The following is a 27,297-nucleotide window of genomic DNA, read 5'->3' as shown; positions in this document are numbered from 1 at the left end:
CAATTTTCTAAAACGCAAGATATTTCAAGATGTTTCTAGCTTTTCAGAAACTCTTTTCAGGTACTAGTGTAGAAAAACAGAAAATTGATAATCTGCTAGACCTCATTTGCCTAATGAGAGCCAGCTGGCTACAGCAGCAACTACTTCGGAGCTTTATTAAATAGCAAAATTTTGTTTTCCAAATTTTTAAGAGAACCCTAAAAATAATTAAATACAAGCAATTATTTGCAATGTATGTAATTCGTCTAGTTTTGGCCTGCATTTGAAATTTTGCCTTTTGTAAAATAAAATAACTCGAAACCCAGCGGCTGGGATTACAATTGCTTTCTCATTTAGAGAAATAAGAAAAAAATATTATTTAGCCGTGGGTGGATATCTAGTGTTATATACTAAATCACTATATCTAGTGTTTTAAACATTGCAGATTTTTATGAGTACGAACTGAAAATAACGCATTTCTGCAAATTCTGGAATCTCATGTGGTCACTGTTGAAAAGACGAGTATCATGGTTTCTGGGGGAAAAGAGATTTAAAAACTAGAATTTTGGGGTCAAAAAGTAAATACGAAGTCAACCTTCCGAAAGTTTGAAAACTTGCAAAATGTTTATTTTGATTCTTTTGTTGAAAATCTTGATTTCAGATTTTCTATAAATCTTAGAACTTCCTAAGATCGCAAGTTGTTTTTTGGAGTTCATCATATTGAATCAAATATTGGATCAAATTGGAGTGGTGATTTTTTTCGCGCGGAAACAGGAAGTGGAGCGAAAAAGCGAATGGTTTCTCGTCGTGAGATTTTTGCACTCCAATTTTAAAGTACAGAGAGAACGGCGATAAAGCAAAAATTATTCTTCTCGGTTGTGATTTTTTTGTTCGCGTGCGGCTATTTTACTTATGTTTTAAAACTTTTAGTTTTTATCGCTTTTTTCTAAATGCTTTTGCAAATCAAATTCCTGGATAACTCTAGGTTTAATTTTTTGTTTAGTCAACAAAAATACATTGAATTGTAGCTTGGGGCTTGTTCTGTTACCTTTTTGCAATCCAAATGATTTGCATTGTTTTGGTGCGCTGTCTCTTTTCCAAGATTTCTTCATACTGTTTTCGACTGTTTGGTATCAACGAGAAGTCAATTTATTGAGTGGTGATTTTAGACACGCTTGAGCAAAAGGAGTTAATAAGGGAGTAAGTTTGAAGCGTGATTATTTCAAGCTGCTTCTAAATTGGGGTAATAAGTTGGTGTTTGAACAAATTTTTGGTTTTTGAGAGCAAATTTTGTTCAAGTGCGGCAATTTGATTTATTTTCAATTTTGTTTGTGGTTTTCTTAACTAATAGTTTTAAAATGTCTTTTACTTTATTTTTAATAATGCATAGTTGTATGTTTAGAAGTTATCTAAGTTATTAATTGTTTTAAAAAATATCACTGACTTTGTTTTTTGTTGCGTTTTCGTAGTTCTTTTATCTTTTTTCTCGGAAACTATGTAATTAGTTTAATTCGTTCGAGAGCACTTCGTCCAAGGTTAATTTTATTTTTTTTTTGAAGTCAATTTGGAGTAGTCAGTTTGAGTACACCAAGACAAGAAATGGAGCGAAAAAATGAGTCATTTGTGGCGTGAGATCTTTGCACTCCAATTTTAGAACAGACAGAACGGCGAAAGAACAAAAATTCTTTTTAATAGCCACGCAGCGATAGCTGGGGCTATTATTGACTTCTCTTGGTTTTTTTACATTTCAAAGAATTTGAATTGTGTTTGGGCGCTGCTTTTTTAAGATCTATTCACTTATTTTCATGATTTTTGAAGTCAAATTGGAGTAGCGATTTTGGTCACGCCGAAGCAGGAGGTGGAGCGAAAAAGCGACTGCTTTTGCGACGTGAATTTTTTTTGCTCAAAATTTAAAGTAGAGTGAGAAAACGGTGTTTGAGCAAAAATTTGATTAATAGCCGCGAAGCGATTGCGGCTATTATTGGGGACATCGTGGTTTTTTTAATTAGTCGTCTCCATCGATGTTTCTTACGACCTGACTTCTTGGAATTGACTTCTTGGAATTGAATTTTTCACTAACTTCTATTGCTTTGCAGTTAAAATTTGTGTGCGTGACGTCATTTCTGCTTTAAGGCCAATTGCCTCACCTCACTAAAAAAATGACTTCTGAGCTCACTTATGGAACTTCAAATTTTATGAACATTTTAGTTAAAGATCAATAGTGTGCATCTAAGTAGTGCCAAACTTATACGCCGTAATTCTTGAGTATTAGTCTTGAGTTTTTGATTTCGAATATCCATTTTGAAAATGCTCTCTGAGCACTTTTTCCTTATAGACCGTATGTGTCAAAAAATTGACAGTCCGAATCTATCCTTAGTGGTCTATTAAAGGACTGGTGGTCGATCTATCTCTCATTTCTTTGGTTATTTCACTTCATGGAAGGCCACAAGCGTCTATCGCGGCCATTTTCCAGCAATCTGCCGGCTATGTTTTCTCGCTAGTGGTTTTTTGTTCACATGCGGCAATTTCACTTTGATTTTTCCTGTTTCGATTTTTTGGATCGGATTTTTTTTTTCTATATGGTTTTTTCCAATCCATTCATAGTCTGTTCTGGGTCTAGTTTTCTGTTTAGTGAATGAAAATTCTTTGAATTGTACGTCAGGACTTGTACTGCTATGTTTTTTTTATTTCCTCGTCGCGATTTTTGTTACGACCATATGACGTCACAATCACTTCAAATCTGCGTTTTGTTCATTTGTTCATGCAATTTCAACTGAAGTGCGTGCATGACGTCATTTTCCGCTCTTATTGGAGCGAGTTTTTTGTTCATTCGCGTGATTAAATTTTTGGTCACAATTGACTTACCTCTCTCTCAAAAATGACTTCCTCACTTTGAAATTAACTTTTATTTACTTACCCAATGAGATAAGGTCAAATGGGTGTGTCTCACTCTAAATGAAGGTTATTCGAGAGCAACTAATAGAGGCAGCAAAATCGTATATAGATTTTTAATCAAAATTTAACATATCAGCCTTCAATGAAAAGACGAATTTTTTTGGTGTGTCTTACTGTTTTTTTGAGACTGCAGATCTACGAAGCTATTGTGGCTATTTTTTTGGCAATCTGCCAGCTATGTTTCTCGATTGTGATTTTTTTTGTTAACGTGCTGCAATTTGACTTCTTTTTAACTGTTTTTGGTGGTTTTTTTATATGCTTTTTCCGAATAAAATCCGAGTCATCTCTAGGTCCAGTGTTATGTTTGGTCAATGAGAATCCTTTGAATTTCCGTTCAAGATTTGCTATTTTGAGTTTATGATGATTTCTGAGCACACCAAAAGCTTGTTGTTCTGTTTAGAATTGGTGCTTTACTTTGCAACTATGCATATGGTTTTTCGTTATTCACTCTCTATGCATACACTCTCTTAATTAGTTGACACTAGTTAAACGTTAACACTAGTTGAGGTCACTTGAGGTTACTCTAAGCCCTTTCAAGGTACATAAAAACTCTCATATAATGAAAGCTCTTATTGATGGCATATGGTGACCAAAATGCCAATATTTTTTTCGAAACAGTGTTTTTAAGTTTTGTAGAGGGCTTCAATAACCATCAACGCAATTTCTCGTTTTAGCTCTGGAGAGTTTCTGATTTTAGCTTGAGAAAATGCAAAGGGTCATATTGAAATTTTGCTACCTAAACGACATATCGAGTATCTAAACTCCTATAGGTCACCGAAGCTGATTTCCTCCAGTAGAGAATAACTACGAACAATTGATATATTTACGCCTTTATATTGATATGTTTTTATTGTAACGGATAATCTCGCATTTAATAAGGCTATCTAAACTATTATCGGTACAAATTTTGCATTAGTTTGTCCGAGCATAGTAATGCAAAAAAAATCCGGAGAGAGGAAAGTAGAAAGTTCTGGACTCTTATGGTTAATTTAGTCCGAATTGCAACATAAAGTTTCTGAAAAGAATTCGATTAGCTAAATGCTCAATTTTCTCGAATTGAATTTATACCTTTTTTTCAGAAGTGAAGAAAAGCGACAGCAGCTTTGATCAGTCCTCGAAAGACGGAAACCAGTTAAAAGGCAAAACGGGCACTGGCCAGAATGTAAGAAATGAGCAGACGTCCAGAAAACCAGAATCCTCCTCGTATGAGCGCAATGACAACTACTACCAATCTTCACCAAGTAGAAATGATAATTATAGAGACAGATCTTATTCAGAAGGCACTGGTAGCGGAAGTCGTTCAAGTGACAACAGTCGCTATTCTTCTGATCCTGGCGATTATTACTCTTCAAAAAGCAAGCAGTCTAATAGCAGGTGAGATTTTTGCGTCTGTTTGACTGCGCATGTTTTTTTTTCACGTGGTTGGCAAATTGAGTTAACTGCAAATGTCCTATTAAATTATGTCTTATATGTCCACTGGCCTCATAGGGTATATAGTTTCTCAGCACTTTTCACATGCTATCGTTACACGACTATTGGTGAATCGGCAACCGCGCAGCAATCAGAATTAGTTCGGCTAGTTTTCTCATTTTAAATAGCCGCGAAGCAATAGCGGCTATTATTGGGGACATCGTGTTTTTAACAATTCAAAGAATTTGAATTGTATTGGGGCGCTGTCTTTTTTAAGATCTGTTCACATATTTTCATGATTTTTGAAGTCAAATTGGAGTAGTGATTTTGATCTTGCCGAAACAGGAAGTGGAGCGAAAAAGCGAGTGGTTTTGCGGCGTGAATTTTTTTCACTCTAATTTTAAAGTAGATTGAGAAAACGGTGTTTGAACAAAAATTCGCTTTCTCGCTAGTAATTTTTTGTTCACACGCGGCAATTTGATTTTTACTGTATTTTCGATTTTTGGATCGGATTTTTCTAAGGTTTTCCCAATCCATTCATAGTTCATTCTACGCCTAGTTCCTTTTGTTTGAGCCAAATTTTGCTCTCTAGCTAGTGGATTTTGTTCAAATTCAGCATTTCAACTTTGATTTTTTTGTTTTTTAAAAGCCGCGAAGCGATAGCGGCTATTATTGGGGACGTTGTGTTTTTTTTTTAAGTCGTCGTCTCTATCAATGATTCTTACGACCTGACTTCTTGGAATTGTCTTTTAATGACTTCTACTGTTTGGAAGTTAAAATTTGTGTACGTGACGTCATTTGTTCTGCTTTTAGGTCAATTGCGTGACTTACCTCACTCCAAAAAATGACTTCTGAAATCACTGAATGAACTTTAAATTTTATGAAAATTTACTAGTTAAAAATCAGTAGTGTGCATCCAAGTAGTGCCAAACGTAAATGCCCTAATTCTTGAGTATAGAGTCTTGACTTTTTGATTTAGAATATTAATTTTGAAAAAGCTCGATTAGGGTTTTTTCAATATAGAGCGTATGTCTCATATAAATGAGTCCGTGTCTAATCAAAAACTCTGTTCATCTTTTAAAGGACTTTTGTTCAATCTTTCTGTCTTATTTCTTAAGTTGTTTCAATTCCATGGAAGGCCACAAGCGTCTATCGCGGCTATTTTCCGGCAATCTGCCGGCTATGTTTGTTTTCACAGTTCAAAGAATTGAATTGTATTGGGGCGCTGTCTTTTTTTTAAAGATCTGTTCACGCATTTTCTTGACTTTTGAAGTCAAATTGGAGTATTGATCCGGCGGCTATGTTTTTTTTTTCGATCTGATTTTTTTGGAAATGATTTTCCCAATTCACTCATAGTCTGTTCTAGGTTCAGTCTTCTGTTTAGTCAATGAAAATTCTTTGAATTGTACGTTAGGACTTGTCCTGCTATGTTTTTTTTAAGTCGTCATCCCCATGGATTTTTCATGCGACGTGACTTCTTGGAATTGATTTTTTCAATTTCAGTGATGTCTACTGCCTTGCAGTTAAAATTTTTGTACGTGACGTCATTTGTTCTGCTGTTAGGTCAGTTGCGTGACTTACCTCACTCAAAAAATTGCTTTTGAACTCGCTTAATGAACTTTAAATTTTATGAACATTTTTTAGTTAAATGTCAATAGTGTGCATCTAAGTAGTGCCACACGTAAATGCCCTAATTCTTGAATTTTAGAGTCTTGATTTTTTGATTTCGAATATTAATTTTGAAAAAGCTCCAGTAGGTCGTTTTTCTTATGGAGCAGAGCGCATGTGTCGCATAAAAATGACAGTCCTAATCTAACCAAAAAGTCTAGTGGTCTGTTAAAGGTCTGGTGGTCAATCCGTCTATCTTATTTCTTTAGTTGTTTATTTTCATGGAAGGCCACAAGCGTCTATCGCGGCTGTTTTCCGGCAATCTGCCGGCTATGTGGTACTTGTCGGCTAAGCCACCTGTCGGCCAAAATTCATAGCTCTTTGTTAAATATATCATGCTGTAAATTATAGAAGAACGCATCATTTGCAACTGTGGTTATAAACTGCATTGGGGGAGAGGGGATCGCAATCTTTGATGCGATAAAGAGTTGATTTTAGATTCTATGTTATCTAAGTATCGCAGTTGACCCAGAGATGCAAGCTGAAAGACATGCGTTTTTAGCTTCAAAAGGCTTGTCAACTTGCCAGTGTTTCGTACGCTGTTCCAAATTTGGTTCGAGTTGACATTTCAGTGTTCTATTTGGTGAGCTTCTGACCTTCTTAGAATTAAAATGACAGCCATTTCAGGTACTACGACTCATACTTGCCATCCGAATCTGCCAGTGATTCCAATCGGAATTCGGACTGGGGTTACGAAACACCATCCCGTTCCTCCTCTAGGTACCATGACGAACCATCGTCTCCTGTGGTTAGCAGTGGAAGATCCAAAGCAGGCACTAGTGGAAACATGCGTAAAGAGGAACCAGTATATTGGGAACAGTTTCATCATGGCTCAGGCACTCATAACAACGTTCACGGTTAGTTACGCAGATCAGATAAAAAGTTAGGAAGCGGCAACAGTTTCAGTTATGCTACTGAAACAGAGCTAATTGCCCAAATTTCTTAGATGATGTTAGTTCGTTTCGAATCAAGTTTGGTGCAATTATTTTAGTGATGTGTGTCTCTTTTATGCAGTTTTTTTGTTGATAGTTTAACTTGTTACTCATGAGTTCGTGATTTCTCGTTTTGCTTCTATAAGCTATCAGTCTTTCGAGAGTAATTTGTCGAAAGAGTTGGTTATGTTTAATAGACGCATCGTCTGTGCGGGCTATTATTGCGCTCCTATTATTTTTTGGATATATTACTCGAAAATGATATGGTTAGTTTATCGATCCAAAGTGATATTAAGGTTTTTACTGGTTTCATTGTAGTTTTAATAGCCGGCATCAGCCTCTCAAAGGCTCCTATTTTGCTGTCTACTTTGAGATCCGTTCACACTTTTTTGACCCTTTCTTGTCAAAGAGAAGTCACATTGAAGTAGTAATTTTAATCACGCTGAAGTATTAAAGGGAGCGAAAAGCGAGTAGTTATAAGGCGTGACATTGTTTCAAACTGTTTTAAAGTCAAAAGAACAATTTTTACGTGCCGAAATTTGACTTCTTTTTTACTGTACGAATACTTTTGAAAGCTTATAAATAAACGTTCTAATAATTCATAGTTGCAGTCGTTCAAACCCAACAAAAGGCAACTAATGGTTCGCAAACATAGATGTTATGTGTCTTCATAAAATGTTAGTGATTTTCAATAGCGGCGAAGCGATTATTGATGATGCTATTATTGACTTTCTTACTATTCACAGAATTTGAATGCTATTATTGACTTTCTTACTATTCACAGAATTTGAATTGTATTGGGACGCTGTCTTTTTTAAGATCTGTTCGCATATTTTCATGACTTTTGAAGTCAAATTGGGGTGATGATTTTAGTCACGCTGGAACAGGAAGCGGAGCGAAAAAGTGGGGGGTTTTGCGGTGTGAAATTTTTTGGGTGTGAATTTGGACTACTTCTTCATGATTTCTATAGATACAATGAGATAATTTTGAAGGTATCACTATTAAGAACTTTAATTTCTGTCGTTATAAATTGAAAGGGATAAGAAAATGGTGTTTGAACGAAAATCAGCTTCCTCGCTAGTGGTCTTTTGTTCACATGCGGTGTTTTGACTTCTTTTTAAGCTGTTTTTGATGGGTTTTTCTACATGCGTTTCCTAATCAATTAGATTAATCTCTAGGTCCAGTTTATTGTTTGTTCAATGAAAAGTCTTTGAATTGTAGTTCAAGAGTTGTGCTTCTGTTTTTTAGTTTATGATGAATTCTGAGCACACCAAAAGCTTGTTGTTCTGTTTTGCATTGGTTTCTCACTTGAGCAAATTTGCATATGGTTTTATGGTATACATTCGCTATGCATAAACTCTCTTAATTAGTTGACACTAGTTAAACGTTAACACTAGTTGAGGTCACTTGAGGTTACTATAAGCCCTTTCAAGGTACATAAAAACTCTCATATAATGAAAGCTCTTATTGATGGCATATTGTGACCAAAATGCCAATAATTTCGAAACATTGTTTTTAAGTTTTGTAGAGAGCTTCAATTACCGTCATCCCAATTTTGGTTTTAGCTTTGGAAAGTTTCTTATTTTAGCTTTAGAAAATGCAAAGGATCATAACGAAGTTTTACTACCTAAACGATATATCTAGTTTTTATAAGTTTTTATTGTTGGAATATCGTGACCAAATGCCATAAATTTTTTCGAAACATTGTTTTCAAGTATTTTAGATTGCTTCAATATTTCCATCAACGCAATTCCCGTTTGAACTTTGACTTTAGCTTTGGAAACTTGCTGGATTTATCTTTGGAAAATACAAAGGGTCATAATGATAGCAATTTTTGTTCACTTGCGGTATTTTGACTGTTTTTTTTGCTAAATCCAATGAATGTCATTTCTAGGTCTTTTTTTGTTTAGTCTATAAAACTTCGTTAAATTGTTTGTCTGGACTTGCCCTGCTTTGTTTTTGTTTTTGTTTCGTCAAGATTTTTGTTACGACCCTATGAAGTCAATCAATTCAAGTGCTTTTTGTTCATTCGTTCATGCATGTTTAACTGATATAACGTATCAGAATTGAATGAAAAATATTTTGTTTTGCTATCTTTTTAAAACTGCAGATCTACAACGCTATCGAGGCTCTCTTTAATAATTTGCGAGCTATCTTTTGCATGTTGCCTGTTTTTGTGTTTCTTTCCTGTTTTGTGTTTCTTTTTGTTGTTTTGTTATTTAGTCACATGAATGAGGGTTGTCGACGGCTCTCTTGATGTTTAATCAAATTAAGTTAAGGGTTTGAACAGGAATCAGACGGATGTATGAATTTGATACGACTTAGCGTCCTCTAACTCATCCTCATGGACAGCTCTAAGCAGATCCTTTATGAGTCAAAATTTGATCGATTGAAAGGTTTTTTATTGAGATCGAACGGTCTTCACGACTTTGGCACGACTTGCCTTAAAAACTACTTTACTGTCTACACTTTAGAAACTGCTACTTTTAATTTCTTGGAAAGTTCTCATTAACCTTTTCACTTTTTCTATCTGTAGGGGCCATGAAGCTTTAAAAAGGTTTTGCTTTTCACTTTTTTTCAAATGTTTAGAATTGCAAGTTGCTAGCATGCAAGTTGATTGCTATAAGGATTTTATTGTTAAACAATTGGTTTTGAAGACATCGGTATGATTAGTAAGAGTTTGACAAATTTTGATGATTTTGATTTTTTTCTCAAAGTTTTCAGAGATTTTCGTCACTTTTATGTTTTCCGAGCTCATTTAGTCAATTTGGTTTACCTTTGTGCTGTGTCTATTTTGATGCCAAATGCTTTAGCGGATCAAAGTATATTTACTTATAGGATCAGCTTGTTGAAACCAAGGTGTCAACAAGCTGATCCCTAAAGTAAGTACGCTTTGAATGCCATTTTTTTGTTTATTCGAATCTGAAAAACTTATTTTATCTGTTCTCTATTTTATCTCTATATAATTTGGTAGCGAAATCTTAAAGGACCAAGGTGATAGTGATTTGTTAAATTTGAGATTTTTGGTCTTCACGGGTGAATGAAATGTTTTTGAGCTTGAAGATGGACGGACTACTTGATAATTTCAAGAGACAATGGGATAATTTTGAAGATATCATTATCAAGAACTTCATAAATTTTTTGTTCTAAATTCAAAGTAATAAGACAATGGTGTTTGAACGAAAATTCTCTTTCTCGCTTTTGTTCACATACCGAATTTTGACTTCTTTATAAGCTGTTTTTGATGGTTTTTCTACATGCTTTTCCTAATCAATTACGATTAATCTCTAGGTCCAATTTCTTGTTTGTTTAATGAAAAGTCTTTGAGTTGTAGTTCAAGAGTTGTCCTTCTGTTTTTTTCAGTTTATGATGAATTCTAAACACACCAAAAGCTTGTTGTTCTGTTTTGCTTTGGTTTCTTACTTGAGCAACTATGCATATGGTTTTATGGTCTACATTTATACACTCCATTCATAGACTCTCTAATTGACCTTTAACACTAATTGAGGTCATTTGAGGTAATACTCAAAGCCCTTACAAGGTACATAAAAACTCTCATGTAATGAAAGTTCTTATTGATGGAATATCGTGACCAAAATGTCAATATTTTTCTTCGAAACCTTGTTTTTAAGTATTTTAGATTGCTTCAATTTTTCCATCAACGCAATTTCCGTTTGAACTTTGGTTTTAGCTTTGGAAACTTTCTGGGTTTATCTTTGGAAAATACAAAGGGTCTCAACGATAGTTATTTTTTGTTCACATGCGGCATTTTGACATTGATTTTTACCGCTTTTTCGGTTTTTTGGTTTTTCAAATGGTTTTTTTCTGCATTGAATGTCCATTTTGGTCTAGTTTGTTTATTTTGTCAACGAAAATTCTTCAATTTTGTCAGGATTTTCCCTGATATGTTTTCCATTTCGTCAAAGAAAAATTTACTTGGCTTCAACCTAGATAACGGCTTCTTATATGTTTTGCATCAAATTTTGTGTTACATCTATAGGCTAGTTTCTTTTATTGCTCATTCTGCTCAAAATAATTTTAAACTGCGGTTGCTCAACAAACAGAAGTGAACAGAATCAGTATAGAAAAACGAAATCAAAAACGTGATGAAACCATAAAGCCCAACTTTATGTGCCGGCTGCTTGAAGTTTGTTCTTATAAGTCTTAGTTACGTACTGATTATTGCTGCTGATGATAGTGAAATCTGAAGTGAACAGAATCAGTATCAAGGAACAAAAAACGGGATAAACCCATAAAGCCCAATTTTAGATGACCGCTGCTTGAAGTCTTACTTACCTATTGCTTATTGATGTTGATACTAGTCCCTCCGTCCACTAATTAAGTAATTAAGAAACAGGGATGTATAACTAAGCAATCTAATCAAGATAGTACGCACTTTCATAATTTTTTCGTACAAAAATCAATTTCGATCATTGCTTTTCTGTTCATTTAATCCCAGTCGGTGTTATGGGAATCAATTATTATTCTACGGCAAACAGCTGGTATGTTTCCGTTTTCTTGTGCTGAAAATTTTGAGCTTGTGTGAACTATTGCTTCTTTTGTTAGCTGCTTTTTAAGTGTTTTGGTTTATTTATTGAGTATTAAAATGTTATTGACTTAATTATAGTGAAGTCAACAACTACGTTTCAATATTTCCAGTTGTTCAAACAATTTTTTTCCAGTTTTCTGAAAATTTTTTATCGTCTTGTGTTTTCCGTTTGTTGTTGATAAATTCAAGATATCTTCTCACTTTGTTTTTTAAATTTTTTATTATTACTACGTATACTTTTTAATTGTCCGGTTCGGCATTAATTATTTTTGTTTCTTCTTTTATTTTGCTTCCATGACGTTTGGTTATCATGCAGTACGATATGAGAAATGGTGATAGCAGAGCAGCATGTGCCAGAACTTCAGTTTTTTTCTCGGTTATCCATTAAATAGTTTGCAAAATTGGTTTTTGTGCATGATTGAGATTTTGGGTTTGCTTCTGTTTAAGATTAGGAAATTTTGAGTTCAGTTGGCAATTTTGAGTTTGCTTCTGATTAAGATGTTGAGGTTTTATTGTTTCCGTTCCGACTTTTTGGATATTAAAGAAGCAGTGTAATGGCTATTTAGTTGCCTAAAGTTTGTTTTTGTTTGCTTGTTTTTTTTTCACAAGAACACTGTGTTTTTTAGTTGTGTTCTATGGCCAATCAAAATTGCTGCGTTTGTTCTGACAGCGTTTGGTTTTGCATGTTCCGATAGTTCGGATATTGTTACTAAGTTTTTCCTAAAAAATGATGTTTTTCTTTGCAATTGTTCATTTTTGTTTCTTCTTTTCCTGTGCTTGGTCGTCCTTTTTATGGTTGATCATTGATCAAGTGAGAAAATATCCAGCTCAAGTTGTTCAGGTATTTATCCTAAATGCTCTTTTGATATGCTGTTTTTTATTTAAGTTTGTTTTTGATTTTGTTTTTGTGACTTTGTTTTTAATTCGGTGTCTTGGTCGATTATTTAAGTCGACCATTTAATCGTTGCCTATAAGCCAAAGAATATATGGTTTTATCAATGCTGCAACAAACTTTCTAAATATATAGATCTTACTTCACTCAATAAAATGACTTCTACTTTTACTTACTAAAATCTAAATTGATAATGTAAACTATCATTGAAATCGAATAGAAGTTACGCCTACTAGTTAATTGTAGAGCTACATTGACTGGAAGAGATTTTATATCGAAAATATGATCATCATTCAAATTCCCAATATCACTTTTTTGTCCCGGGTCTTTGTGGTGTTTTTATAGCTGCGAAGCTGTAAGCTGAGTGTAGCTATATTGCGGTGCTCTTGGTTTTTTGTTTCGTCGTCTGACGCTCTTTTTTCGTTTTACATTTGTTCACACAGCAAAGCTGAAAAAGTCAAATTTTCTGAATGACTTCTTCCTCGTCATTTCTCACTTGCTTTAGCAAAAGTTTTTTGGTTATTTGCCTGATTAGATTTTGATCATACATGACTTACCTTATTCAATAAAATGACTTTTGCACTTTAAAACTTAAGTTTAGTTTGAATTTTTCAAGGTCAAAGGAACACATTTGTGCAGTAAAGGTCCCTAATAAGAGGCTTCTGCGGAATGAATTTTAACAAGCTTTATTAATTTATCGCTGAATGTTTTTTACCTAGTTTTTTTGAGCGGCGTCGATTTTTTTTTCAATTTAGTTCTGTATCTGTTTCTATCTCTATTATATGGCACGCAGGTCTATTCTTTCGCAGCTAATCCGGCAATCTGCCGGCTATGTGAGTGATAACTAATTTTCTCAACGTTCTATTTGGCGGCTGTTGAAAGAAATCATATTGTACAGCTAAGCTTGTTCCATCTAAAATGGCTCAATGTATGATAATTGTTGCTTTAATACAAAGGGCTGTATTAGTTTCAACAATCAAAATACAATTGACTTTATAATTGGAAAAAGAGCTAGGTTGGGCTGTAAAGGCATGCTTTCATTGTACTGATATTTTTTACTACTAGGTTTTCATTAGACCACATGCTGGTGACATATATCAGACTCATAATTAAAAACTACCAAGATACGCTTTTTAACTAATAGGAGTTGCAGTTACAACTTGTAAGTTCTATGTGAAGAAGGGAACTCAAAATTGTCTTGATTGATAAATTAACAAAGTATGGTACAAGGACACCTTAAATTCGTAATTTGCAGCGCACAATTTTCTGTACTACAGAAATTTTGCTGCTAAAGTCAAGTTTTTGACGAACCGAGGACATGGCTGCAGTACGTCATCATGTTCCGATTCCGTATAGCAGAATTGAAACGTAGTTTATGCAAGAGAGTGCACATTTTCTTTGTTTCTACTCTGTGTCATTCTACTTAATTTAACTTTCGGAAATTCGGCTTTTTTCCTGTAGACTTAGTTTTACTAAGCAATCAGGTTTGTAAATGGCATGTCAGAAATATTGTCAATTTTTATCCTAATCTTCGATCACTTTTTAAACCTTTTTTTCTTCGTGTCTTTAACATTTTCAACGATGACTTTGAGTATAAAAGTAAAAGTAACAGAGTTTACTGGGAAATTCGATGTTCTCTCTTCCAGGAGGTCGCGACCCTCGTTTCAATAGTTTACTATTTTTGAAAATATTTAGGGAAAAATTGCTTAGATTTCTTGAGACAATTCTCGTGGTAGGGCAGTTAAAAAATCATTTTATTATCTTGTTTTTTTAAGCTTCTCCGGAGCTGATTAAGGAGCGTGAAATGAACGCCATATTTGAAAAGCCTTAATTAAACCGCATGATTTGAAAACTACTTGGATAGTCGTCCACTTTGCTCAGTTTTTAAAAGTTTAAAAATGAAGTTCAGTCTCTGAAGTAAGCACGAGTACTCACTGAAAAGAATCCTTTTTACTTTTATCCTGATGGTCTTTTATACGCGATTTTTCGTACTACCCACTTTTTGTCTTATAGTTTTTTTTTCGTCTGACTATTGCATACATACACACATGTATGCATGCATGCATGCGACTTTTCATCCTCAAGAACGGGATAAACAGGTACATCCAGACAGGAGGATATTAAGTTGCTGAGCTGTTTTTTAGAGCTGCAGCCTTTACTAATATTTAAGCATGAGATACACCGAAACTGTTGAGGAAACAAATTGGGGAAGGGCGGTTCTTAGAGTTAGGCCCCTCCATTACGGTTTGCACTCACAACCCGCCTCCGCACCACATGCCTTCCTCAATTTAGCGTTAGCTAGCCTCCCGAAGCCGCAACAACTACTGACGAAGCCAACCGCTCGCCATGCGTTTGAAATTAATTTTTGCCCGACCTTTGCCAGTTATGTTTGCAGTTGGGGTTTTTTTTTTGTATAAAATTTTCCTATTAACGGATTTCACTTTTTCGATTGACCTTTTCCTGGACTTTTTCATTTTTGCGTGTTCTATCTAAGTTTTACTCTCATTTACAGTTTTTAAGAAACTGTACTCATTTGGTGGAAAGTTTACTAATAAAAGTCGAACACGAGGAAAAGTGCATTGTAGTTGTCTTTATTAAGCTGTAATTTTATCATTTGTAGCCTTTCCTTATAAGTTGTACCCCCTCCAACTAATGCCTGCTGAAACAGGCACTGCAGTAGAGGGTACGTCGATTTTGGTTATTATATACCTTGTCAACAAATCATTTTCTTGATATTTATTAACTAGAACCGGGTTCAATTTGACGTGACGTTGCATTTTGATAATTGTTTCTTGTGTCTCGTCTTCTCATTGAAATGTATGATTTTTGCTCAGCTTAAAATGGGGTTTAATTCCCATATTTAATATGGATATATTGTTATCAATCTGTATCCCGGAAATCAAATAAGAAGGTGGCTTCTTTATATAGAACTTAACTCCACTTAACTCGAATTAATTTCCGAGGAATGCGTTACAGCAGGAGTAATTAATCTTTCCTAAATTTCCTGAACTATTTACAATAAAGCTGACGCGATAAATTTCAAAAATTATGCCTATAGAAAATATTCCTTTTCTGCTTCACTGACTGAAATTTCAAAGTATTTAATTAAAATTTTTGAGATGGTTTTGACTGACGCCGTTGGGATTTAAAGTCTAAGTTGAACAAGTCTTTTGCAAGTTTTCTCTCTTGTGGTGGCTCCGCCTTATTCACTCGCAATGTCTGAAAATTGCAACTTGATTAAAGATTGTTTATGGCCCTAGGGCTTAGCTGTGCGGGTCTTATATTTAATTCAATCAGCTACCTCTGCAGGCGGAGCCAATTTTGCGAACTAAGTTTTCAAGTGTATCATAATTATTAGCTTTGAATCGCATTCGTTTGTTAGTCGAGGCGGATTTCAATATACCTTATTTTTGTTTTAAACCGTTTTGCAGTCCTGTGTCTCACTTCACTTATGATAAAAATGGAAACATTTCAGATTGAAAGTTTCATTAAAACCATGTTCTGGTTGATGAATATTTGAAATGATGTGTATGATGTGTTCCGCATCCCCTGCTCTTTATGAATAGCTATTTTGGTGTGGTTACGTAAAATAGCGCGTTCACGTTGCGGCGTTTATAACATACACACACTCAATGATGGGGAACAGACCCAAAATAATTAAAGCGCTTGGGTAAAATTCACCTACTGATTTCTCTACTAAATGTATGATGCCCACATTTTGGTTTTGATAACTTTCTTCTGACTAATAAGAGGAAAATTGGTATTTACCAGGATTGTTGTTACTTGTAGGCGTCTATGTTGTAATATCAGAAAAAAAAACAAAATTTTGAACATTAGCGTGTTGTTCACAAAACTTTTTTTTCAATAGACGTGTTAAGGTTATTCGTCTCTCGGTGCTTACTGCTGTGATGATTTCAGTCAATGCGTAGTTCTAGTGAGCAGTATACTAAATGCTCTCATAAAAAATTTTCAAGACTTAATTAGGGTCGTTCTTTTTTGTGATTTTAACTGCATTTTACGGCAGTACCTCCTGTTTTCCTGTATTCGAGAAATTTTATCCAAATTTCTAATTGCTCTTGAACGAAGTTCATAGCAATTATTGTAAACATGTGTGTCTTTTTTATATGCAAATTTTTCGCTGGACATTTTTGCGCTTTTCTTCTAGAACATTCTTTGACTTCTCAAGTGACTTTTTCACGCTTTCGTTCATCATTTTTGAGTGATCTCTAGTGCTCCGAAGTTGCTAATATAAAATCGGTTGCAGCAGAGCAAAATTAAGTGACTCGCAGCGCAGTGGTGAGTGCGGGTGGCCATGGAGCGAGAGCTCAGTGGTTGGAATCCCGGTGGGGTCAAATTTTTTGCGCCCATAAAGAAAAATTAATTTAGACTAAAGACCATAATTAAATTGCCTCGTCTATCGTTCAAGAGCAATTCTTCGGACATTTGTCGATTTATGTTTTTATTTTGCTTTCATTGAGCTTTCTATTTTGTCAAATTTACTCATTTTTAATAGCCGGGCTCAGTTGTTCAAATGAATACCTATTTAGTTGTTCTCGTTCTATTCGTCTCGAAGAGCAGTTATTTTAATCTTCGTTTTTTATTGCTCTCAAACGAAACTTATAGCAGTTACGATAGTCCCGCTGGTCTTTTTTATTCAATTTTTTGTACTACAGATTTTTGCATACTTCTTTAGAAACGGGATGGACTGGAAAAGCTTGAGGGCTGAGTCGTTCTCTTAAGAGCCTTACGAAGTTTGCAATACGACCCTGCCCCCTACATTCCGTTCTTACACCTCAACCAGTTAAGATTTGTTGCCTAAGCTTAAGGTAATGACTGGAAAAGCCAACCATTCGCCAGTCGTAGAGAAATTGTGCCAAAATTCGTCTGTTGTATTCTTGTATTAGAACTCAAGCTACATTTGATCCACACTATATCTCATGCCCACTAACCTTTCTGTGGTTTGTTGTTTTTCTGCTTATCTGTTATCGATTTTTTTAATTTTAAAAGTGCAAATGCTAATGTCACACTGTAGATGTTGATGCCTAGACACATTTTTTTAAATAAATTGCTTGATTTGTTACTGTAAAATAGATGAGAATAGTTCTTCCTAGTACGAAAATTTTCCTCCAGAAAGAAATCTTACCTCTAAAGACCATTTATGGAAGATCGAAAAAAACTCTTTTATTAAGTTCCTATTTCATTATTGAAGAACCGACTATCTTAGGTGCAGCCAATGTTTCAAGATAGTTGAAATTTTTATTTCAAAATTTTTATCTTAATTTTAAAATGAGCTTTTGCAAAAAAAATTGCTGAATAGATCATACCTGTTCTTTTTTTTGTAGACAGTTTTAGTTGAAATCAAATATTAAAATAAACTTTTCCAAACTCCCGATATTCTTTTTCTCCAACATCAGCTTGTTTGAAATACGAAATTCTTCAAAAACTTCTCAAAAAGACCTGAAAAATAATGCAAAATTCTTTTCCGAAACGTTGAAACTCATGTTGTGGAATCTGGCGTCTAATTTTTGTACCACTCATAATTTTTTAGCGTGTGCATAAAAGATTTCTCATTAATACTATTGCAAAAAGGCTAGCTGGCATGAAGTTCCTTCTCGGATATTGCAGAATTTTCTTTAAAACGGCGTCCAGTACTGCATCAATACAATTCTTTAGCTGTTTTTTTAGCACGTAGGTCTTTTTGGCTGCTATTTAATAGCCGCCGTCAGACTCTCAAAGGTCTATTATTTAGGCGCTTTCCTTTTCATTCGCTTTACCTTTTGATCACGTTTTTCGTTTTACATACTTTCACGTTTGACTTCTGACTTACCTCACTCACTGTTTCAACTGAATGGTTTTTAAATCCATTCACTCAATGAATTATGCAAGATAGTGAATACAGTCAATGTCAAAAGAGTGAATTCAAAAAAAACTGGATAAATTGCTATAATTAAATCATTGAGAATTAGGTTAATAATTGCTCTCAAACGAAGTTTGTAGCAATTATATTAGTCCTGTCGGTCTTTTTTTATGCGATTTTTCGCTTGACCAATTTTTCGTCTGACGCTTTTGACTTTTCGTCCTCAAAAACGGGATAAACAGGTAGCGCCCAGCGGGCATTAAGTGCTCTTAGAGCCTTTCAGCTCTGTTTCAGCTCAAACTGTTTTGGAGACTTAAACTTATGGTGAGAAGGGCGGTTCTTAGAGGTTGAAGACACCCCCACCGTTGCCCACTATTGTCCCCACCCGCCACCACGTTGTTGCCCCCACCCCACTGTTGCCCACCCCCTCCCTTCCCATCAACCATTAGCCCCCGGTGAAGACACCCCCCCCCCCCCCCCCCCTGGTGGCTACTGACGAACAACTTTTCACAATTTATTTTCACAATTTTTGAAGTTTTTTAAAAAATTTTGTCTTTTTTAAGTTTTTAGGTTCTAGGTGTCAAGGAACCTCCTCTAGAGTTTTATAGAAAGTTACTGCATAGTTTCTAGTGGTAGTGGAATGGTTTCTACTTCTTCTTAACTTTTTATTATCACGAAATTTAGCATTTTCTTGACAAAACGTGCGAATTTTTTTTTCATTTTTAACATTTAATTTTCATTATTCACGTCTTTCCAGACGCAGGGGCCAAAAAACGTCCTTAAAAGTTTGATAATAAGTTGCTGAAGAGTTTTTATTGCCATGGATTAGTTTTCAATTTTTGAATATGAAAAATTTTAGCATTTTTTTTATAAAACTTGCTTTTTTTAGGTTTTTTGAAAATTTTTGTCAGTTTTTAGGTTTCTCGAGCCTCAAGGGCCGAGTAACCTCCCCTAGGGTTCGACAATAGGTAATTGTATATTTTCCAATTGTAATAGAATGCTTTTCAAGGTTTCAATACCACGAATTGTAGCTTTTTTTAATACAAAATTTGCATTTTTCAATTGTTTGACGTTTTTTGTCGTTATTCTGGTTTCTCAGCCTAAAAGAAAATCTCCGTTAGGGTTTGATAATAAGCTACAGGAAAATCTTCGTTAGTCATGGATTAGTTTTCAACTTTTATTATCACAATTTTTAGCAGTTTTTTATGCAACTTGCTATTTTTTCGTCATTTCTTAGGTTTATCCATCATCAAGAGCCACATATCCAGCATCACGATAATAGCTTGGCGAAAACTTTCTACCGGCCATGGGATGGTCTTCAACACTTAAACATCACGAATTTTAACAGTTTTTTTTAAAACTTGCATTTTTTTTCATTTTTTTGACATTTATTGTCATTATTTGAGTTTGTCCTCACCCAGGGGCCAGAAAAACTCCTTGAGGGTTTGATAATAAACTAATAAAGAATTTTTATTGGCCATGAATGGTTTTCAACATATAACATCACAAGTTTGAGCAATTTTTTGATAAAACTTGAAGTTTTTTTCAATTTTTTTTTTGAAAATTTTGTCATTTCGTAAGTTTCTCCAGCCTCAAGAGCCAAGCAACCTCCTATGGGGTTTGCTTATAGGTCATTTCACAGCTTCTACTAGATGTAATGGGATGTTTTTCAAAATTTTTTAATCAGCAATTTTTAGAAAATATTTTCAATTTTTTTTGATTTTTTGAGTTTTTGTTTTTTTCTGGCACCAGGGTCCTAGGGATCTTCTCCAAGACTTGATAATAAGCTGTCGCATACTTTTCAGATCTAATTGAATGGGTATAATTTTTTTAATGACTCCAGCCTTTGCAGTTTTTTGATAAATTTAATTTTTTTTTCTTATTTTCAGAAAATTTTTATCATGTTCCAAGTTTATGGTTATTTATGAGCCAAGGAAACTATTTAACGCTTGAAATAGGGATAATGGATAGTTTTTTGAGACAATTAATTGGTTTTAAAGATTTTAATATCTTGAATTTTAGCAACATTTTGTTTAAATTTGCGATTGTTTTCAAAATTTTTGACTTTTCCTTTTCCGAGTTTAACGATCATTACTGGCCAACGAAGCTTTTCAAGTCTTTTAGATAGGTTAATTGACATAACTCCAGAGACAAAAAATAGTTTTGAACATTTTCACAGCAAAATCTGGAAGCTTTTAAAAAGTTTTTCAATATTTTGCAAATTTTTAAAATATCAGTTATTTGATTTATTTACTAACAAGGCTAGAAAACTAAAAGTTGCAGAGTCGAATCAAGCTAGAGCTAGCCTCACTGAACTGTGGCTAGCTACTGACAAATACAACCCTTCACCAGTCGTTTGAGAGCAATTCGCCCGACGTTAGTCAGTTATGTTCAAAGTTCATTAGAGGGTTTGCTAGCTGACATTGGTATTAAGCTTTTTAGCTTTCAGTTTAGAGGCTGAATTAAGTATAATATTAGAATCCAACTGAAACTGCACGCCGAATTAGAACACTTTTTGACACTGAAAAAAATAGGAAACAATTTGGTCACTTTATCTTATTTCTTTTTCTGTTTCAATCCCGATGTGCATCAAGCGCGTCAACGGCGGCTATTTTCCGGAAATTTGCGGCTATGTTTTGACTGGCTGTCGGCTCTTCGTTTTCTATAGCTGCGAAGGTGTCGACTGAAGGTAGCTGTGTTTCTTTCTTTTGATTACTCTTTTTGTGTCGTTGTCTGAGGTTTTTTCCATTCACAACTTTTGAAGCAGCGAAGCTCAAAAGAGCAGTTTTATTTCTTGTGCGTATGTCATTCATCTACTCTTTTTATGTGTATTATGTCATTTGTTAGGCTCATTAGCGGTGAGATTAAGCTGAATTGTGCGATTTTTCTAGCATAAATTACTTACCTTGTTTTGTAAATGGGGCAGAAAAGGCTGAGTGCTTAATGAAGGCTGTATAGATATAGGATTCGGGAGTGATATGGAATAGAGAAGTTTTGAGCGATTAATATTATTTTAAGAGAACTGAATTTGAATCGTTTTCATAGGCTGCGTTGACAGCTCAATCTATAATGCAACAGTTGCTTCATTTTTGAGTTGCTCGCGTTCTGAAATCAAGTTCATTGGTAAAAGAGATTGTGAGCGACGAAGGGAAATTAAAACCCTTGTAGCTGAGTTGTTAAGATGCCATGCTGGTAACAGGGATCGGGGTTCGAACCCCAGTGGGTAGGTTTTTTGCAGCAACCTCTTATTTTTTTTTTGCAGCAACACCTTAATTACGTTTTTTACCCACCTCTTACGCCACCCCGTCTGTCTTTCGAGAGGAATTCATCCAAGTTAGTCGGTTTGTTAAACTTTATTTCCCAGCTCTTTCAGCAATCTTCCAGGATTGCGCAGATAATTGTTGATAGTTATAGTTGTCCGTTGAACGTATTATGTAGCAATCATTTTAGTCATAAGTTTTTTATGCAGAATTTTTGCTTGACCGTTTTTGTTCTGTCGCTCGTTTGACTGTTTTGGTTTTTCGCCAAAGGAAACGTTATAAAAAATTGAGGGAATTAGGTTGCCGTTTGGCCTTCTGAGGGGCTCGGTACGCTCTAAGCGTACTCTTCTATTTTGGTTCTTGAGTTCTCACGATAATCAAGCAAATTAGCTTGTAAACTTTTGGTAAACTTTTCTTGTTTAGGTAAGACAGACCCAGATGACTTTGACCTGCAAGAATTCCGTCTGACGGTAGAACAACCAGCTCTTGTCAATTTTGACGACGACTACAGCGGATCAGTTGATTATGGACCTGACAATTATGAAGGATTAGAAGAGCTCTCGCGTGGTCGCAATCGCAATGAGGATGATTCGGAACCAATTAAAGGAGATAGTATCAAAAAATCACCTGGAAATGACCGAAAAGATAACGATAACAAAGGTGCTGATGGTTTTTCTGACTCTGATCTTCACGGAACTGGAGAGATGCCATCTGATGATGGTATTGCGATTTCAGCTGCCGTACCCTTGATCTTAGGTCTCTCTGTATTTCTTCTATTTACTGTTCTTTTGTCTATTAGATGCTACTTCTGGAATAGATACCCCACCGCTATTTCTCGTAGACGCATGAACAAATTTTTCAAGGATAAAAACGACTACTTAGTCGATGGGATGTATTTATAGGTGATAATAATTACAATTTGCTTGATGGAATGTACTTGGAGCAACGTCAGACAGCTTGATGAGGCATTCGTTCTCATTGTTTAATAATTGAATGATAAAAACGCTCTTTAGGTTACTGTAGTTCATTGAAACATGCTTTCTTAGGTTGATGGACTTCTATTCAAATAAAATTTAAATGGGTCTGTGAGAAATCGAAATATAATTTTCGTCCAGAAATACACCTAATTAATTGCTCTTGAACGCAGTTCATAGCAATTATTGTAAACGTGTGTGTCTTTTTTATGCAAATTTTTCGCTTGACAGTTTTGCGCTTTTCTTCTAGAACATTCTTTGACTTCTCAAGTGACTTTTTCACGCTTTCGTTCTTCATTTTTGAGTGATCTCTATTGCTCTGAAGTAAAGCTTATATAAATTCGGTTGCAGAATAAGTGAGGAATGTAATCTGTAGCGCAGTGGTTAGAAGTTGTGGCTGTAGATCGGGAGGGCAGTGGTTCGAATCCCGGCGGGGGGAAAATTTTTTGCACCCATAATTTGATCTAGGCTACAGCCCCTGAATTAAATTGCCTCGCCTGTCGTTCTAGAGCAATTCTTCCGACATTTGTCGGTTTATGTTTTTTTTCTTTATCTACCGAATTGGTGTTTGCACAGAGTTTTCTATGCCACAGAAGCGATAAAGCTTGAAGCAATTGTTGTAAATGCGTGTCGTTTTTATGGTTGCGTGACCGTGCAAAATGATTGCGTGACCGTTTTTTAGCTTTTGTTCAGAACGTTCTCGTGGCTCTCTAGTGACCGCTTTTTCTCGCTTGACTTCTTCATTTTTGCGTGGTCTTAATTGCTCTCATTTCGAAATTAATTCTGTTGCTAAAATGAAGACGATTTTAAAGCGGGAGTAGCTGAGTGGTCGAAGTCGCGGGTTAGGGCCCTCACTTGTCGCCTTTTTTCTTCAACCACCCCTCTGAATTCAATTGCCTCGCCTGTCGATTCATTCTTCTGGCCTTAATCGGTTTATGTTTGAAGTTTGACGGGGAATAATCGTTCTAAGTGAAAGTTGAGTTTGTACAGAAAAATTAGCTCGCAACCTTAGATCTTTCACCTGGCTTTATCTTGGAAAAAAATTCAAAGCAATTTCAGAGGAACGTATAATTAAACGTCCTCGACTAATGTGTCGAGAGCCTTATTTCTTAGCGACTCTTCGCAGTTTGGACTGTGTGCTAATTATTGGCTATCACTTAGCGAGTGGAAAGTTTTCTTTCTTTTGCCTTACGAGATTGCTAATGCGTTTTTTGAATTGAGGAAATGTGTCACATATTTGAAAAGATTGAGTGTGCCTGCCTCAGTCATCAATATTTCGGTGAGCTCAGCTGGATCTTTTTTATTTCTTGGTTCGACTCTCCTTACAAATCAAAAACTGGGTTGACTAAAATCACGTATGTATGTAATCGTTTTTCTCATGTTTATCATGGAGCATCTTGTTGGCTGCTCAAGAATCGCAGCAACACCCAATCTTCACGTCTTGGTTGTCGAGTTTTACAGCGGCCTGGTTCTTCACCCTGATCCAATTGACTAATAATCTCGTCAGAACAATTAGTCGCTCGGACGTTTAAAGGTTTGGTTGACGTTAAGGATATCCTTAGTGATAAACTATGTCAATCTCGCGCTGAAGTTTGCAAGGCTTCAGCCAAATGATAGTACTGTTGCTCACTTATTGTCGAGAAAGCTCTAACTTAGAAACTCTGCAGATCTTAACTATCTACTAAAACTTGCACAAAAGACTAAAGTTGATTAAGAATCAGTATAGTCAGTCTGAGAGGCAACTGCACGTCATAATAGTTTCTATTGGTTCGATGAACATTGTAGTTGCACTGATAAAACGTTTTGATAAAGTAAATTGGTTTCAAAAATTGGTTATATCATCATTGTTACTCGATTTGATTTGTTAGTTGAGTCAGTGATTTTAGTCTATATTTATAAAGTAAATGTCAGTTTACCGCACTATTTGCTTTTGTTGACTTAAGCGCATGAGTTGCATAAGTGACACTGGATGCATTCAATATACGGCATTTGAATATGAATAAACTGCTAAAGGTTCACATGGTTAACACCTTCAGAAAAGTTTAGCAAATGATAAAGTTTAAAAATTGCACTTTTTGTTCCATATAAGTGATAATAGCCACACTTGTGGATATGATGCATTGATGTTTGTCAAATCCACAGATAGTTTGGAATCAACCCTACCTATGTACTAAAGCCTTTGGTCGCTCAGGGTTTCCCTTCCTAAAAGGGGCGATGTACAGATTTTCAGTCCCAACTTAAAAACGATTAATTCGTCCGACTGTAATTGGTTATGATTGAAGTTCGACGAGGAACTACCGTTCTAATGGAAAGTCGATTTTGTACAGAAAAATTAGCCCGCAGCCTTAAATCTTCCACCTGGCTTTATCTTGGAAAAACAATCATATTCGGAGGTACGTATGATTAAAGCTCCTCGACTATTTGTGCTGTCGGGAGCCTTATTTCTCAGATTCTTCTTGCAATTTGATTTCTGTGCTTTTTTGGCTGTCACATAGCGCGTGAAAAGTTTTTTTTTCCGTACGAGATTGCTGATGCGTTTTTTGTATTTTGAAAATGTGTCAGATATTTGAAAAGATTGTATGTGCTTGAGTCATCTTTATTTCTATGGGTTCAGCTAGATCTACTTTTATTTTCTTGGCTGGACTCTCGCCACAAATGAAAAACTGGGTTGACTAAAATCACGCATGTATGTACTCATTTTTCTAATTTTATCATGGAAAATGTTGCGGCTGCTCAAGGATCTCTGCGGAACCAGATCTTCACGGCCTTGTTCTCGAGTTTAAGGGCTTGTTTTTTCACTCTGATCCAATTGCCTAAATAATTTCGTGGGAACAATTAGTCGCTCAGACGCTTAAAGGATTGTAACTGCAGGTTTAATTGACTTTAAGAATATGATGATTGACAAACTATGTTCTATTGGTTCGAATTTCGTTAAAATTGCACTAATGAAACAATTTGATAAAGTAAGTATTTATTTATATATCGGCTATAACATCAGTGTTACTCCTTTGTGATTGGCTGATCGAGTAAGTGGTTTGTCTAAATTTATATAGTAGATGTCAAGTTACCGCCCTATTTGTTTTTTTTTGTCGTAAGAGAATAAGATGCATACGTGACCCTGGATGCCTTGAATATACGGCATGTGACCACAAATAAAAAACAGGGTTCAATTGATTAACAATTTTCGAAATTTAACAAAAAAAATGAGAAAATATGAAAAATGTCCTCTTCCGCCTCATGAGTGCGAATAGCCATACTTTTTGATATGAAGCAGTGATGTTCGTCGAATCCACAAATAGCTTAGAGTCAACCCTAACCATGTGCTAGAAATGTTGGCTGCTCAGGGTTTCCCATCACAAAATGGGGAGATGTACAGATTTTTGGTCCCAACTTGTAATATATTTCAGTTTTGACCTTGTCGAGTTTTGACAAGTTCCAGGTATCCACAGTTGATTGTCTTAATATAAATCAGATAGCTTGTAGTGGATTCACTCTTAGCGTGGTAGAGGTATACCCCGAAAATTCCGCCTTAGTAATGACGACATAGTACTGGACCTGTTTTCGATCTCGTAAACACCATCTTAGAAAACTGGCCTTAACTTCGCGACCAGTCTACTGAATTCGCCATGTGCCAGTTTGACCCTCGCTGATTTCACCACGCCATCATTTCCATTGAAAAATTGAAATCGACACATTTTGTACTGACATCCTTCCACTGAATCGTCTACCATCCAAATAAGATCTTCGTTCAAGTTACGCACGCTTTCGTTCGACCATTTGGATCTCCTGCTCCGTTTTTGATGATTTTGCACGAGTCCGGCTTTTCTGGATCTTGTCGCCGTGTGCTTGAGCTGTTTTGAAGGATTTTGTCAGATCCTGGTGCTGTTCAGTGGATAGCATGAATGAGCATTAGCTTTTTTCGGCCGCAGTAGGAAGTAATTTGGTTTAGTGCTGTTAAATCTTCGGGGTCGTCACTCACTGCTGTCAGCGGTCTTGCGTTTAGAGCTTGCTCTCCAAGACACAATGTTGCATCAAGTACCTCATCTATGAGGCTTCAGTTTTCCAAGATTGCAATCATGACCTTCTTGCAACTTTGAACAGATCTTTCCCAGATTCCACCAAAGTGTGGGGATCCAAGAGGGTTGCATTTCCAAACAATCGTTTCTGAGCTAAGTAGTTTTGATTTTAGCTTTGTCCCATCTTTTTATGAATGCTTTTAGTTCAATGGCTGCACCAACGAAATTGCTTCGTAGTCTGAGGATGCTACTTGAGTTGCCACCTGTTGTGATGAATCTTGTGACTGCGTGTAGTTATGACTCGGTGTCTAATGACCGTGCAACTTCCATGTGTGCTGCTCGTGTTGAGACAAGTGAATAGGCAGCACCATTTTCCTTTTCTTTGATTTTTTGAAGTAATCGACTTCAGTATGAGTGAATAGGAACGCATATTCGTCAAGCTTCTCACCGGTTTGATGAATTGGTTGGACGTTCCTGTGTCTACTTTTGATACATCTGGACTTGCTTTTCCTTAGCACATTCCGCACGCTAGAACTCTTGTTGAAGAATGCTCCTCGCATACTCTATGCCCTCATTTAGGTTATAACGATGTGCGCTCTCCAACAGAAGTTGTGCGACTGGATGCTTTGCTGTCAAGAATATTGGATGCTTCTCGTTCTCATCAAATTTCAAATTCTTCAGACGACCATTGACTCGAATGGTGTCATCTTCCCCTATGAAGAGTGACAATTTGGCGATAGTCAATGTTCTCGAGATTTCTTTGCTGCTTGTTAACGACTTTGATACTTGTGGAATATTTGTTCCG

General features: G+C 35.6%; 1 protein-coding gene across 1 annotated transcript in view; it reads left to right on the top strand.

Annotated features, from left to right (window-relative positions):
* Positions 1 to 22,481, top strand: part of LOC142353679 (uncharacterized) — a 47,853-nt gene extending 25,372 nt beyond the window's left edge. The window contains exons 8-10 of the mRNA XM_075405988.1: positions 4,014 to 4,308; positions 6,640 to 6,869; positions 21,926 to 22,481. Coding sequence (XP_075262103.1) covers positions 4,014 to 4,308; positions 6,640 to 6,869; positions 21,926 to 22,404 — 1,004 coding nt within the window. The 3' untranslated portion in view covers positions 22,405 to 22,481. The remainder of the gene's footprint in view (positions 1 to 4,013; positions 4,309 to 6,639; positions 6,870 to 21,925) is intronic.
* The last annotated feature ends 4,816 nt before the right edge of the window (positions 22,482 to 27,297 follow it).

Source organism: Convolutriloba macropyga, chromosome 14 (genome assembly GCF_964194025.1).
Source record: "Convolutriloba macropyga chromosome 14, txConMacr16.3, whole genome shotgun sequence".
NCBI lineage: Eukaryota > Metazoa > Xenacoelomorpha > Acoela > Convolutidae > Convolutriloba > Convolutriloba macropyga.
Note: the sequence above shows the minus strand (reverse complement) of the source record. Positions and strands in the feature narration are given on the sequence as shown.